The sequence below is a fragment of the Athene cunicularia genome, assembly GCF_003259725.1.
Source record: "Athene cunicularia isolate RWA chromosome 4 unlocalized genomic scaffold, athCun1 chr4_part1, whole genome shotgun sequence".
NCBI lineage: Eukaryota > Metazoa > Chordata > Aves > Strigiformes > Strigidae > Athene > Athene cunicularia.
In genome coordinates, this window is record NW_020799098.1 from 28835980 (window position 1) to 28852428 (window position 16449).

A 16449-nucleotide genomic window follows, 5' to 3' on the forward strand; every position below is an offset into this window, starting at 1 on the left:
TGGCTGGACAACATCTGGGTAACACTCAAATTTATTGTGTCTTCCCATGGGCAAAGGAAAAAGTCAGAAACATGGGACTTAATGACAGTACTCAAATACAGGGAGTCCTTCTCCAGAAGAACTAAAACTATGTCTTCAAGAAATTAACCATGAAGAGTTCTGGATTTTGCCATTTTCAGCTAGCAGATTCTATGGGCAACAGCATCTCAAATCTCTTGATCTATGCACTCTGAGGATGGCTATGTGAGTGTCAGAGGGCCCAGGAAAAAATGTGAATTCTGGCTGAAAACTTTCTTTAGTAAGCCTGGGTAGCCCAGACAAACAGTGCAGTTAGAGATCCTCAAAGCACAAGGAACCAAGTCTTGAGCAGTCCAGCTTCTCACAAGCCCCAGAAGTCCTTTCTGTGGACTGAGAAGCACAGATAAGGAAGAACTGCCCAGCTGATGCCAAGAGCTTGTCAGCCCAATTCATTCTTTATCCCAAGGAAAATAAGCTTCAAGTTTCCTCTTATCTAGAAGACAATCTCTAAGGCTTCTGAGGCCTGTCATAACCAGCAATTGAAAAAAAGCATGACACCTATTAAGCAGAAACCAGATGAAGAACCTTCATGCGATTCCTCTCTGGTTACTTCAACAAAACCACTACTGCAGTAAACTAGGGTTTTGCAGAGTGGCAGTAAGGTCTTCTAGCAATGCTGTACGTTACACAGTGCAGGCGAGCCAGACCTCTTCCCACAATTTTCCACCCTCAGCACACCCCTCTCACCCCTTCCTTTTTTCCATTTCAAGGAGGTCCCATGTTGAAAGGATCTGGGCAAATATACACATTTATTGTAAGATATAATAAATCTTATCAGCTTGTTCATCTTATCCTGTAGCAACAGTCAATTATGTTCATTTGATTCAGGCTAGTTTGAAACTGAGCAGAAAGCATCTCCTGGAAAGCTTGTCTTGACTGACAAACCCCAGAGGCTAATGCAGCCAGGGCTGTTATTCCCAATAAGATGCCTTGAGAAATTTCAAACAATAAAGAAAATCAGAACAGGCCTCGATTCAGGACTGTGTTCTGAGGCTGTATGAATAAAATAGTGGTGAACAAGACGATTGTCAGTCCAGAAACACGGTGGCAGTGTGGGATGCTGCATTTGGGGCATTCACGCTGCCTGATCCATCACTTAGAGAAGCATCTCCTGGCTGGATTGCTGAAAAGGTAAAAGGTATCAACAGAAAAAAAACTGTAAAGCCCAATTCATCTCCCTGAAAACAGACCTCAGTGGTACAGCATGAGTCCTAGAAACACAGAGGTAGGCTGTAATGTCTTCTGTCACTGGTAAAGGAAAATTTTAGGGTTTTTTTTTAATGTGATGTGATGTCTGCTTTTCATAATCCTGCAGTTAAGACTTCCTTTTCTCTGTAAAAGTGCTGCTCACCTTCTTCAGAAAGACAGAAAAAGGCTGTACATGAGTGCGGGCTTTTTTTTGGTTGGTTGGTTTTTTTTTTGTCTTGGGGGATTAAGTTTCAGTTTAAAACAATCCTCAAGCGCAGAGCTCAGCAGGGCACCGCAGCAGAGGTAGGAGTCCAGGTCCCAGGAGAGCCAGAGTGTGCAGCTCCCAGCAGGGGAAAGTGTCCAGCAGCCAAAAAGGTGGAGGAGCACTCCAGAAGCAGGGACAGTTAGGGAGCCCCGGACAGGCAGGGACCCCTGGCAGCACCCCGCTGCTGCTGAACCACCACCAGCATACAGGAGCAGATCTAGAAGCAGTTTACAGAGCACAGTTATCCCTATTCCCATCTGAAAGAGCACTGCCATCCATTATTTTGGTTTACCCTTCCTCCTCCCCAAGACTCTCAGTGGATATGAAGCAATATAGTTGTGTCATCTGGATTTTCTTACTGGAGTATTAACATTTCCTCTTTAATATTAACATTCCAGAAACGAAAATTACTCTAATTTATGCCATAAATTCTCAGCTCATTCAAGAATAACACTGTCCCAAACTACCTTCTTATTACAAGCTTTTATAAACTTATGCACAGAAAAAAGTTGTGGGGCTTTTAAAAAAAATTACTATCTACAGCTGGCATAAAGGAAATACTTAAAAAAATAAAATTAAAAATACCACAAAGATCCAAGAACCATCCCCCCAAAGCTGAATTTGTAATTAATTCAGCATTAAGAAAAACACACTGATATCCTTCAGATGCTTGTTCTCCACTTAAAAAATGAAACAAAAATAAAATCAAGAGAATAGAATCAGGCATTCAAAAGAAGTCTATTACCCAGCTTAAAAGGAGACTTTAATCTCCTTTCTCATTTTAATTATTGCTGCTCCTTTCTTTGCCATACAAGCACAAATAATTTCATTTTAAATTCACATCATGCATGATTGTTCAAAGAATACTGCAGCAGTATGTTTTCACAGAGATCATTGGAATTGCTGTTCCATCAGCTCACAGGAAAGGGGGCCTGCGGGATACAACTCAAAACACTCTCCTCTCCCCAGTGCAACAAAGCACTGCGGGTAGGAGTGGGAAGGACACAGTACTGAAGAAAGAACAAATGGAGATCCTGCCTTCAATTGTCCTGACACCTTAACTCCCCACGTAATCATTTGCACCACTAAGTGTACCCTTCCCAAAGACCAGAATCCTTAGGATTTTCTGCCATGTGGTCTGCAAACTTGTATCCTGAGAAACTCCCTGTTTTACTGGTTTAAAAAGCAAGTGCCTTGGACAAGGACTAGGAGAGGAAATGGGAGCAGAAAGAAATGACCTGCCCAAGATCATGCTGCAAGCCGACAGCAGACCCAGGACTGGAATACAAATCCCCTCCTCTGTGCTCAGGGTCATCCAAAACCCGACAGTACCAGAAAAGCACTGCATCATCACATCATGCCCAAAAGCAAAGGTGCTGCTGGAGTGGGGCTTTCTTCTCCATCCAAACTGTAACCGTTTTAGCGCTTGTAAACAAAAGTACTAATCAGTCCAAAATAGGAATAACAACCTCAGAATTAAGAAGGATTAGGAGAAGTAAGTATTTTCAACTGCTGTTAACACAAGACATTGAGATTTTACTATGACATCTCCAGGAACATTCTATTTTTTAACCAGCTCCCCCCAGTACACCTATCCTACAAAAACCTAAGGAAAGATTTTGTGAGTGCCATGTTTCAAACACCTGGCCTGCATATCCATGCTTTCTGCATCACACCCATCCACATGATCACCTCATTCTGAACTTATTTTTCCCCCCTATGCAAATCCAGATGATGTAGTAACTCCATCCGCTTTGTCAAAAGTGCCCAGACACCTCAGCTATATTGCTCATTGAGCTGTTTTAGGCATAGTAGCCCAAACAGGAAGTGTGTTATATTACAGTTTTGCATCTTTATGGAAAAATGTTTTTAAGAACCCAAAGGTTCTTTGCATACTGCATTAAATGCATACATATTTTAAATAAAAATCTGGTATTTTTCTGAGCTTTTAACACCACACTGAATTCCAAGAAACTTGCAATTCCGAAGACTGGAGAAAGGAAGCAAGAGTGGAAAAACAGGCAAGAAATCTCTATTCAGCAAGTTCTTGAAACATGCATAACTGAATTAAGTACTCAGTTTATTCAGCAAAATGTGAGAGCACATCAAAAGTGTTCCTGGATAATAAAACAGTAGACTAAAAAAGAGCAAACATACATATTTCTTCAGTTGCCCACAGCTTAGTATCACATAACACTTTACTTCTTGTTCTCACATGCCACAGACCTGTGGCCAGGATGCTGGCATCTGAACCCTGATTTGGGGCTTCAGGAAGCCCCGGGGCCTCCACACACCTCAGTCCCCAGCTTAAAAGAGGTGGAAAACAGCAAAAGGTAAGTCTCCATCAAGATAAACCCTATACTGACAGCAGGATGCTTCCACATGATATACCAATCTTAAAAACACCTGGTATGTGCTTTGAGAAAGAAAGTGGCCAAAATGTTATCAAATTAACAGGATGGATGGCTCACAGAGAGCTTGATGTTCATCCAAGAAGACAATTCCTAGAAGCCACTGCATGTATGCTTACAATACGAAGCTAAAAGTTGGAGGAATTACTTCAAAAACACTCTGTGGGTTACCAAAATACAAAGACCAGCAAGAGAGATAAAAGCAATATAATTTTTTAAAATTACCTCTGCCATTATGCTTTCACTACAATTTCCACTTCTATTAGGCATCATTTATTTGAAAGGATAGGGTGGCTACTGGTTTTCTTAATCAGAAACCAACAGTTCCGATCAAGAGTGGATGTCTTTAGTTTTATGCTAGAAACTGTTTCTTTTATATACATATATATCTCTATCAATATATATATATCTCCATCTGTATATAAAAATAAATAAAATATTTTGACAGTTACCAAAGAGCGTAACTCAGCTAATATTCACACTGGAGCAGCAACATGTCAGTGACTACAGTAGGGCAAACAATTACTCCACAAGATTTTTAAGGCTAAGACTAATAAAATTAAGAACTCCAGAATCGATTTAAAAAAAAAAAATATTTAAATTCCCTTCCTCACAAAGAGAGCACCTTCAAAGTACAGTAACTTAAGCAGCATATGGCATTTACATTTTCATCTAAATCTTTAAAGCAGCCCATTATTTCCTTAGATTTGAGAAGAGAACCCTGCTTTATTTCACCACACCAGCCATAAACTATTCATTAATTCTGTTTGCTAACTCTGTAACTGAGCCCAGATGTTTCTGCTGGAGAGGCATTCCATAAGAAAAGTTAAATATAGCAAGCTGTGTGGAAGGAACAGACCTCTCTCCCCCCACCACAGCATGCTCAAATAGTACTTGATGGAAAATAATGAAAACATTTGAAAAATATTCTGAATATGTGAGTCTGAAATGCCACAGTCTGATCACAAGATTTCAAGCAAAAGAGCTCCCAGACATTATATTTGGGTGTAACTGAAGTTACTGGTCCTGTCTCTGGAAAGGTGCCGACACTTTCATTCACCAGAGTAAACAGAAAATTTACAAGCAGAGGAACACTCCTGGCCATGCATCATTTACAAATACAAATCAAGACTTAAATTTTCAATTACAAGAAACACTTCCAAGCCAACCATGTTAATGAAGAAACTGAGAGCATCCTAGGGAATTTCTTATGAACTGACACAGAAACTTAATGGTGGGAATTTGAAATTAGCACTTCAGAAGAACTTCAACCATTTTACACTAGCAAAGATGATTAATGCTTACATTTATAATCCAACACCAAGAACACAGTCCTGTTAACAAGAATGGAAACTACCACTTTCAGCCACCTGTTCAGACATTGTTATGGTTTCTAGTACTATTCAGCAACTGTCTTAAGCTGGTTTGGAAATGCCTATTTTAAATTAGAAACTATTCCTAATCATTCTGTAATAAGAGAAAACATGAAAGACACAGGGTTGAACATTGTAGACCCACATTCTCTGGAATGTGGAGACCACTCTCAGCCATGCAACACTTCCTCAGCTGTGAACAATGATCAGGAGAGACTGAGAGGTCATCTAGTCCCTTTGTTTTGCTCCAAGACAACATCAAGCCTATTTAAACCAGTATTTGCCTAATCTGATCTTTAAAATTTCCAGTGTAACAGATTCTGTAGAATGACTTGTAGAGGGAGGGTATTTCAGGGAAGCTGTTATTGACCAACGTGGTAATAACACCACTGCCTTGGTACCAGGTATCAGGTGCTGTCATCCAACTCTGCTGCACTTGCACCTAGTAGCCAAATCCTGTTGCTCTTCAACCGCTTGTGTCCACAGAAGACTTTGCAAAATATGTTGTCTAACTGTATTGTTAACAGGGAGCACCTTCCCACTAGCTGGGAAATAGGCAAACAAACCTTGTTATACATACTATTAGCCACCTTAGAACACAATAAAAGTATGCCAGCTGTTCCGAAAAACATGAATATATGACTGAAGTCATAATTTTAGCATGGGAAGGCATACTAGCACGAGCTTTAGGCTCCTCAATGTCAATGAATAATGAAGTGATAGAACAGGTCAACAATCTCAAGGCAATAAGTATTTTTTTTTCCCTAGTCCATGACACCAGAAATTTTCTTTATTTCTGGTAGCTACTCATTATTAGCACAAACAACAGCTACCACAGCATGTCTACCATGGGCAATGACTTCCTCATTTTGCAGTGTAGACAGATCTTAAGAATGTCTACTTCAGAGATCAGCTGGAAAGCAGCCAATGAGAAGAAAACCAGAACAAATTTTATTTAAAGTTAGTCACTTCAGCAGCAACTTACACTTGAATCCACCTATATGAAGAAATGTTTCCTCTCCAACTCCTAGGGAAGAAGAGAGTTATGCAATGTGAAACCTAGAAACTGGACCCAGTTACAGCACACGTGGGAGATGGAAGATGACAAAAGGATCTGAAGGCTCTCAGAAAATAAAGACCATATGTTGGAACAGTAGAAAGTCTTCTGTGAAATCTTTGTAGGGGGGAGAAGAGGGAATAGCGCACAGGTGTGAAGCACCAAAAGGAGTCAGAGCCAGAAGAATAGGAACTACATTAGATAGCCCATCTTGAAAAATCCTTTCCTCATATATGGGGGGAACATTGCAGCAAAAGAGAAAGAACTCTTCATCAACTTTGTAATGCATGAATTTCTAGAGCATTGCTGGGCAAAATTTTTTTCGTGAAGGGAAACCAGCACCTGGTTTATTTCCTGGTTTATGCATGGTAACAGAAGCTGAGGGAAAGTTTCAGTTCGGGAAACTACATTTAGAAAATGAAACATCAAATCTGATGCACTTTACAGGCAAAGTCTTAGATACAAATTATACATAGCTAAGTACAATTTTTAAAAATTACTGCTTTTAGGTTGTCCTTGCTCAAGCAAAAACCAGGCCCTCATGAAGCTGTCTGCATACCTAAATTTGTGCCTAAGTATTTTTCTCCACAGGTATTGTGTTTGAAAACAGGGATAAAACCTTAAATTATCAGCTACTCTAACAAGAATTAAGCATGCAGCTCACTTTATATAATTATATAAAGAGGCTTATGGGAAAAGGAAGCACACTTAACCTACCTGTTTGTATGATCTGTTACTTAGGCAGAAAAAGAAATGTCACAAGGAAGAATTCTTGGCATTTAAACTGTATTGGTATTTAATCTATTACTGTAATCTACATCAATTTAAACAACCCAAATCTAAAAAGGTCCTGAGAATCTCCCACTTTTAGGAGTCTTATATGGCCTGCTCACTTATTGCACACATACAGATAGATGATTATATTTCAGCAGAATTAGAACCAAATGGGTTTTTGCTGCAAGCTCTTTTTTTTTTTTTTTAAGAAAAGACTTGCTCTCTGTTCATGTTTTTACAAAGAGATGACAAACATATTCTGCAGCTTAAAAAAGGAAGAAAAGAGTGTTTACTTTGGTTGTGCTAAGCAGCCAGGTGCTATAATACTGCAAGTTTCATCTGTAGTCTGCAGTGCTGTAAGTTCCACCATGTTAACCATCACATCCGTCTTGTGGCCAGGAAGCTTGGGAAGCACAGAAAGTACTTTCTCTGCAAGATTGTCGCCATGATGACCAACTGCTCCTGCAGGAAAAGACAATCAAAAATTGTCAGATACATAACTAGAAGAAAAAAGAAAAAAACACACAGGGAATTGAGAACAAAATAACAACTACATGTTTTGGAGAGAAGGACATTGGTAGTCAAAACATCAAGATCACATTTAGCTTTTCAAATATATTTTGCTACAAAAGTAAAATTAATTTCTGGAATGTCTGAAGTTAAAGGCATTGATAACATTTCAGAAAGATTCTTTTAAAAAGCATAAATCAGACTTAGTTTTACTGCTGTTTGATATCCACTGATTTTGCACTTAAACATGCAAAATAGTTCTCTTTGCATTAGAAAGCTGTTTAACAAGATTTGCAATGGTTATTAAAAAAAGCAGGCAAACATTTATATATACACATACTCAGATTAAAACTATACTTTTCTACCTAAACTAATAGGACTGTGTTTAAAAGGGCTGTATGCAAGTTGCATACATAGCTACCCAGATAGGTTTGCATAATATTAAAACAAACAATTATCAGTGATATGCCACCGTCAAGATCATTGCTTCTAGATGGAATGAGAGCAGCTCAGGTGAAACCAACATGAAATAACTAAACCAACTCAAGTTACATAGTATAAAATGTTAATTTGACCATGTTCCAGGAGAAATTCCGAATTCCAGTTGGCACGTTTTGCTCAGTTCTCCTGATTTCAAACACACATGTTCTTCTTTCCATTAATGAACTCTCAACACAGGCACTACAACCAACTTACAAAATTTTAAGACTATGAGCCAAGCCAAAGCATAAAAACATGACACACACTATAGATGGAAAGTCAGAGAGGGGGACCAGAAACCTTACTGCCTTTAAGTCAGGAATAAGTTGGAGGTATTTGTATACTGCCACTTTAGCTATGGTTCAGCTATCACCACAGGGCTGGACAGCAGTGCTGAGCTTTTTATTGTTCTCCTGGCTTTACTCCTGAGAGGCAGGAAAAAGGAGTGGGACAGTAGCCTGAAAGATCTATCAAAGTCTGTCCTCATGGCACCCTATCTGCTCTCACTTTTCATCATTTCCAAAGACAGAGGAGGTCCGTTTCAATACCTAAAGTAGCTTTGCATGCTCCATACATCCATCAAGAACATTAGTGGGGTTCAGATTATTAATTGCTCTTGGATAAGCAGGTTGTCTCCAGCAGCCAGGTATCCATGCTGTAAAGCCACCTCATGTCTTATCAACTATTCTGAATTGTAGTTGTAAAGAGAAGCAAGGATGAAAAGGGAGGAGAAAAAGTAACGTCAGACTCCATGCTGGCAATGACTCTATCCACAGAAGGCAAGGAAAGCACACATGTCTAGCACATGGTGGTACTGCAATGTGGACACCTGGTCACTCAGTTGGATTGAAATTACCAATTTGTTTCACCAGAGATTGTAATAGTCACAGAATGCCAGCAACTTTCCTTTCCACAATCCCCAGACAGATTTAGACCACTGAAGTACAGATGAAATGACCTGGGTTGTCTTTGCGATTCCCTACGCCATCTGCTCTCCAAAATATCTACATTCTTCTTACTAGGTCAGTCACTTGTCAGCCACACTGCAGTTATCAATGCTCGTGAAGTTACAGACGTGAAAAACAGATGGTAATCTTCTGAACCTCCACCCCCACGTATTGGAAGCAATGTCTATCTCTCCACACTTGCTGCATGTGAGCAATGTTTAGCTAGACAAGACATTTAGCTAACTGGTAACACCTCAGATGCAAATAAATCCACATTAATTATTAACATCCCTCCTTTCTGCTTGGCATAGGAGGAAGTGTCAGCATACTCAAGTTGCTCCTAACAGTTGATCAGCTAGTGCCATCTGAGTCTCCTACCCACAGCTGTTACTCCTTGGAGGCTCCCACTGGTCCATAGGTGCTGATGTCTTTTGTTATGCCTCATCAAATCAATCACAAAACATCTCCTGGAAGTTTTAAAAACCACTATCTCCCCTGACCAACAACATAAATTAACCAAGGCTGGAAAGACAGTTAAACCTCATAAGACTAGGACAGGAAATTACAAGGAGTCACTTTTCAATTGCACTGACTTCAGCAACATGTATGGGACTGCTTTCCAGCCTCTCTCATCATTGTTGAGGACAGTCAACAAGCCGCTCAGCAGCTCCTCATGACCAGCGGTGTTCAAGGCAGTTGATAGTTTTTAATGTTGCCAATGTAAAAACAGATTTGGTATTAAAATGACAAGGAGAAGTTATCTGACCAATGCAAAATACGAATCTTTATGCCAGGTGAATATCCAGCCTTTGAAGATAAGGGAAATCTTATGTATCATGCTGTTCTAATTTTACTTTCTCTTCTCATTAAGTTACAAACTGAAATACATGACATTTGATACAGGTTGTAGCTGGCACAACTGACAAAGCAGACCAACCAATTTTTTTAACAGCAGCCAGGTACTCATCAACTACACCGCTCCTTCCCTCAGAAAGGCAGCAATGACATTCATATAAGAAAATATTTTCCTAAGCCCATTATGAGCCCTGTATCACACCAGCTGTATTCCAATTCTTATGTTCTCCTACTGGTTCTACTGTCTGGTTCAAAAATAAAACAAAGCAGAAAAGAGCAGATTTAAAGGGCAATTGCACACTGCAGAAGCAACATGAGAGCTTAGGCAATGGGAATACTTTAAAGTCAGTTGCTAAACATGAGGAGCTTGAATTAGAAAGCAATTCTCCTACAAAGGCACTGCTCACTAGCCAACAACTAACGCAGCTAATTTCTACAGGGTGCTTTTCCTTCAAAGTTTAAACATAAGTTGGTGTGCACCAAAACAGAATGCAAGGCATATCTTGATCCTACTATCAAGCTTTCTTAACATCTGCTGATTTAACTACTTTGTAGATTGTTTCAGGACTAGTGATTTTCAAAAGATACATGAACAAACCCATCCCAGTTTTCATGATGTTTCAGCACTGCAGGCACACTCAATGCTTTTCTGAGTAAGATCACCACTAGGAAGATTTTACACTAAAGTACTCTTGTGGGACAATTTCTATGATGCAACTTTCTTAGGCAATGCATCACCTCAGTGAGGGCAGGGTTCAAGTTATCAGGAGGCAGAAATATTTATACCTGTTCCCTTCAAATAAGCTGGATATTTGGAGCTTCAATTCCAAAGCTTATCAATGTTTTGCCATATTCTTTCATCCAGTGTTAGCTTAAACTGATGTTGTAAAACTGTGCTTAAAAGCAACCTTTTATGTTCCCATGAACCACTGTCCAGCATTCAAGGCAAACTACAGCATTCTTCTGCCTTGCCAAAAGGCAAATCTACATTCTCCTTTGTACAGACAAAGGAACATGAAACTTGTCCCACTATGCTGGCTATTGAATGTTTAAAAAACCCCAATCACTACTACCAAAACCACCACCACCAAAAAAAGCCTAAAAACTTGTAGTCCAGCAGTAGGAGCATAGAAGCCCACAGCCAAGCACAGCAACGTCAGAGTGCCACCAGAGACATATGACAGATTCCCCATCTCTCATAGCCAGCTGTTGCAACGTATGTGAAGGGTGGTAAATTTGGAGATAAGAAACACTTAAGCATCTGCTCAAGGCTCATGTAATTTCCAAGTCCCCTGCACTGATCTAGCCACCTGCAGTTTTCTTCACGTAAGCAAAACTCATTCCATTTGCTTATCTCTGTAAGGCCGCTATAACAGATTTAACATCTGAAACACTTAAAAACCTATTATAAAAATTTGTGTGCTTATTTGACAATAGAAAGATCTTTACAAACCATGCCATAGCAGAGGCCGTACCCTGACCTGCAGTACTGAGATGACACCACTTGAATATTTTCAGCTGCCATCACTCCTCACAGCTGCAGTCTACAACCTCAAGTAACCATAATAATTTAAGCATTGGCTGTGTCTTGTGTCAAAGCCACAGCCTGGTTCATACAAAGCGGACTACTTTACAGACCTCAGTATTTATGTTTTCAAGGCCTCAGCTTATATGGTAAGGAAGAAAAAACCATGGCTTTGTTTCCTTTAAAAATCCATTAGTGTCAATCCACCAATGCATCAACTTGGAAGATGCTGCGATCAAAAAGAGAATGAGCAAATCACTGCAAATTGGAACCATGAAAATATAATGACAGAAACAGACTATTATAAACAAACAGTTTAAAACAAAAATAATCAAAAAGAGATATTAGTCAGAACCAGATTCTACCAGAAAGGCATGGGCCTAAACTCGTCTTCACTCTCATCCTCCTCTCCGAGTGGGATTACGCAGTAGGACGATTAAGGCACACCAGGACTTTTTGTTGCTGTGGCTGCTCCCAGTAACTGAAAGGGAATGGTATCTACACTTCATTGATGAGTGCATGAACTGTGCTTTTTCTATCTGTTAAAAGGCTGAAAACATTAAAAACAGCACAAGGGTGTGATACAAAGATGATGCCTGGCTGATAAAAGAGGGAGATGATAGAGAAAGTTAAGCCCTGAGTTTGTAGCCTTGGCTGTTGGGGAAAACATTCCTGTCATTTTGACTGATACATTTAAAAGTGCTAGAGGAAGATAAAAGTGCTGTTGCTGATGGCACTGAAATATTCAGCCTCAACACTCAGACAAAGGTTATTATTCAAAACTATACATTAAGTGCACAGGCACCCCCCTGCTATTCTCTGTCTTTGCTCATAGTATTGCATTTCAAAATCACCTGCATGTACCAGAAGGTGAGACCTCACTATTCCCTGGGTCTACAACAGCCCACATCCCAAATGCTACAAAGCACCAAGAGGTTGGAAGGAGAAACATGTCAACATGAACACCAATATCTGAAAGGTATCGATGAGCTTAGGAATGAAAAAGGAAATCTAGGAATCTGGAAAAATTGTTTCATCAAAAGGTGTGAATGCTGGCAAGGTGGTGACTAAGAAACACATGGAAGGAGCAAAGGAGCATGGGGTTACATAGCATCACAATGCAAACATTTAGGGGCACAAATATTAGACAAGAAAAATAAAGAGGAATTAAAGTACCATAGTTAGCTCTGACTTTAACTAGTGTCACTTATCAGAGCACCACTCTAGCTGGGAAGATTTATTCTGCTTTTTAAAGCAAAGGTAGTGAACTTTAAAACAATGAGGAGGCAAATGAAAGCATGCAGATTAGGGACAGCACCATACAATCAGAATTCAAGAAGTGAGCACAAAGTGCTAAACCTGTGATCTCCCCAGGGCATAAAACCACATGTTCCACCTTCTGGGGCACTGCTTTATCCATAAGATCCTATGCTGCAGGCATAGGCAGTATCCATGCCATCTCCATCTGAAGCCATGCCACTGCAGTGAGGCCAGAAAGGCCATAAAAAGAAGATCCTTGTTACAGCTCAGCTGAATGTCCACACAGGACAAAAAGAAGAATTATTTATCTTAATTCAGTATTCTCCTCTCTATTCATTAAATACAGCATGCATAAGTAATGCTGAACACAAAAGCAATAAGATTATAAAAATTACTCAATAGAGTTCAATCCAAATTTTACAGTAATAGCTCAGAAGAGATTCATGGAACCTAGAAAGCTAACCTAGTCAGCTAGGTGCCTTCTGATTCTTTTGACAGAAAAGTGTGCCATTTTATGTGACTAATTTTTTAAAATAATTGTCACAACAAATATAATACAGTTTCTTGACACTGGCACCAGGAGTTCTTTACCAAAATGTACTTAATATGTATTTTCTTTAGCAAGTTCTTTAAAGTGGAAAGTTTTAATATTTAAGTATCAGTATTTTCCCCTAGTTCAGTTGTTTGCAACTGCAGTGCCAGAAAAGGCACTTTTAGACATTTTGATTTTTTACTATTAGAAATCAATTGGTATTACTGAAAACGACTTATTAGTCTAGCCTAACATCTTCTTTCCTCTAGGTAGGCATGGAACATGAGCCAAAATTAAGACATCAGTTAGTACAGTTCCTTTAGGCATCATCTAGAGCTACCTAAAGCTGTATTCCATTCACATCATCACGTCAGAAAATATTTGCCTTCTGACAGCTTATTCAGAGTGATTCAAAGTCACCTGGTTCGAAGCAGTAGCCTGACTTAATCTGAGCAGCCCAGCACCTACCCCCGAACTTTCAGGGTTTTGTGGAAGCATTGGAATATAAAAGCATTCTCATAATCCACAGATACATAACCATTTCTCATATCTGCAGCCCACATGTTGGACAAGATTCAGTTATCAATAAGACATTTACAAATCAAATCCAAAATCTTTCATCTTTAGAGACGGGAGATTTAAAGAGTTGTTTGAAATGAGCTGCAAATGAGAAAGTCTACTTCAATGACTTCCATGTGGACTGAGCAGTTATTTGAAAAATAAATTATTTATTTTTACACTGCTCAATACAAGTACATATCACAGCTTGAAAAAAAAATAAAAATAAAAAAAATCCAGTGGCCCAGTTGCCAATACCAAGCCAGAAACTTGCAGATAGGAAGCTTTAGCTTTTACAAAGTGTAAGGCTGAAATTCAACAGACTCCTTCACCCAAAGGCCAAGCAGTGGAGTTGGGGGTAGGGGGCCAGGGGAAAGACTAAATATACCTAAGAAAATTAAGGCTTCAGGTACAATTTAATTTTGCAGTTTCGCACCTACTGACAACTGATTTCACAACTTAAATTGCTGTTCTTTTTGTGTTCTTTTTACTGTACAATTTCTGGTAAACCAATTAAATAAATCTCACTGCATGGCACTAAATTCAGGTCCATATAGTCCTTTACCTCTGAAATGCACTAGATTTTTCTTCCTTCAGTTTGCACTGCACTTCATGGCAAGATTATAGTGTCATGTCCAAAGCACAGGAAGGCTTCAATGAAACTGTCTATGAATTCTGGAGACATTTGTCGGTAACAAAAGAATGGTTGCATGAAGAGATCTTTGTTGCAGTTACAGATACTGAAGAGAATAAATTCCTAAAAAAATGAATACTTTAATTTCTCATCCTTACTCCAAGAGCTGTGATGCATTCACTCCAAAGCTGCCTCACCACAGCCCTGATGTTTTCTCAAAAAAACCTTCTCCCACCAACATACAAGATCCCAGACCTCACAGATTTAACTGGTACCTCCATGCCTCCTCAACAGTCTCCTTGTCAGGCAGCTCTCTGTCACCAAGTTTCTAGTTCCAGTTCCTTTTTTTTAACTCTTCCCACTACCTGAGTGCACAAATCCTTGTCCAGTTTCATTGGTTCCCACGCCAAACAGGCATTCCTCTCAAAATTTGATTTCAACTCTCTTCATCCAAGTCCACTCTCCCGCAGTCTTCCCAGCAATCTTCCCAAACCACAGCACAGCATTAACTGCCCAAACCTATAGCCTTCAGCTTCTATAGATCTTCAGCACATTGTTGACCACTACCAACCCTGCAGCAGTGCAAGGATACACAAAGCCAAAACTGAGGGGGGGAAAAAAAAGAAGAAAATTCAGGAACAGATTGTCCACAAGTGCAACATTGTGCCAAGCACTTGTTACGGGTCAGGTAACAAGTTATGTTACCTGACCTGTAAAAAATTACAACTTGAATTATTGACTATACATAATGCAAATAGAACCAGGCTCACACACTGCATATGTGAGCAGGTCCATCAATAATATGATGGGGTAAGTGAATGCAGCCACTCCTGTATCAATTATTCTCCGAGTTGACTGTTTCCTCTGAAAGATGGTTATTCCAGAAGTGAGAGCCTAATACAAACCTTCTCCGTGTCACTGACCCAGCACCTTGCTGGTGACTTGTTCAATCACTCTTTCCCTTTCTGCCCTTTTAATATCACACATTACCAGCTTAAGAGTTCAACTCACTTGCAGGTTGATTACAATACTTGACATTCTCCATCTGATAGCTTCCCAAGGGACTCTCACACCACTTTCTATGCTTCTCAAGCTTTGCATCAATTACGTATTAACTGACAGTATTAAATTTACCATACAGTTCATTCCTACGCTCACTTGCTTCCCAGAAAGCACTGTATAAACAATTCTGCATTGTTTTCACTCAGACATAAGGTTTTCCAAGTTAACACCAGCCATGTGCAATTGCTTCATTCAGAGATTAAGTACAGCACATAGCATATAAAGACTATATATACATTAAACATATAGAGACACTTTCAGCAAAACAGATATAGCTCAGTGTATATATAGATGTTTATCTGTTTAGACAAGGATAATGCTAAGGGTGATAAGTAGCTACACTGGAAAATGCTTTGCAGTAATCCACCAGTCAGAGTCTGTGCAGACTGCTTCCTTCACACCTTGGGATAATGCAGGCACAGCTAAGATCTCCAGTTTGCAGCAAAGCATTAGTGCCACAAACAAACCCTTGTGTTTCCAGCAGAGCTTTCTGCTTCACCCTTGGTTTCCATGACCCACTCAGGAGCAAGAAGGCATGCATAATCACCACAGCCATGGTGATAACACGTGTTCCTAGGCCATGAGGACTCCTACAACCACCAAAAAACCTCCTGATAGAGTGGATGTGGGCCCATAGGGATGACAGCCCCTGCCAGCGGTGGGTTTCTTACCAACAAGGTCCAACGTTCTGTCCACAAAGATGACGGAGGCCTTGTTGGTGGCTGTCCTCCTCCTGTTCCTGGCTGGGGCACAGCTTGCCAGCTCAGCAGCGATGACTCTGCTGAGGGCCCCCACGGCGAAGCTCTCCTCCCGCAGGCCCAATGCGGTGAAAAGAGCGTCGAGATCGCCCACCAGGGCCCGCACGGTCACCCGCAGCTCAGCGGGCAGGGCACCCAGCCCGCCCTCCGCGAGACCGGGCCCACTAGGGCCGGGCAGAGGC

At 40.1% G+C, this 16449-nt stretch overlaps 1 protein-coding gene across 1 annotated transcript in view; it reads right to left on the minus strand.

Annotated features, from left to right (window-relative positions):
- Nucleotides 1-16445, minus strand: part of SCFD2 (sec1 family domain containing 2) — a gene marked incomplete at its 5' end in the record, with an annotated part of 197228 nt that extends 180783 nt beyond the window's left edge. The window contains 2 exons of the mRNA XM_026846978.1: nucleotides 7440-7608; nucleotides 16181-16445. Of these exons, the coding sequence (XP_026702779.1) occupies nucleotides 7440-7608; nucleotides 16181-16445 (434 nt within the window). The remainder of the gene's footprint in view (nucleotides 1-7439; nucleotides 7609-16180) is intronic.
- Nucleotides 16446-16449: the final 4 nt, after the last annotated feature.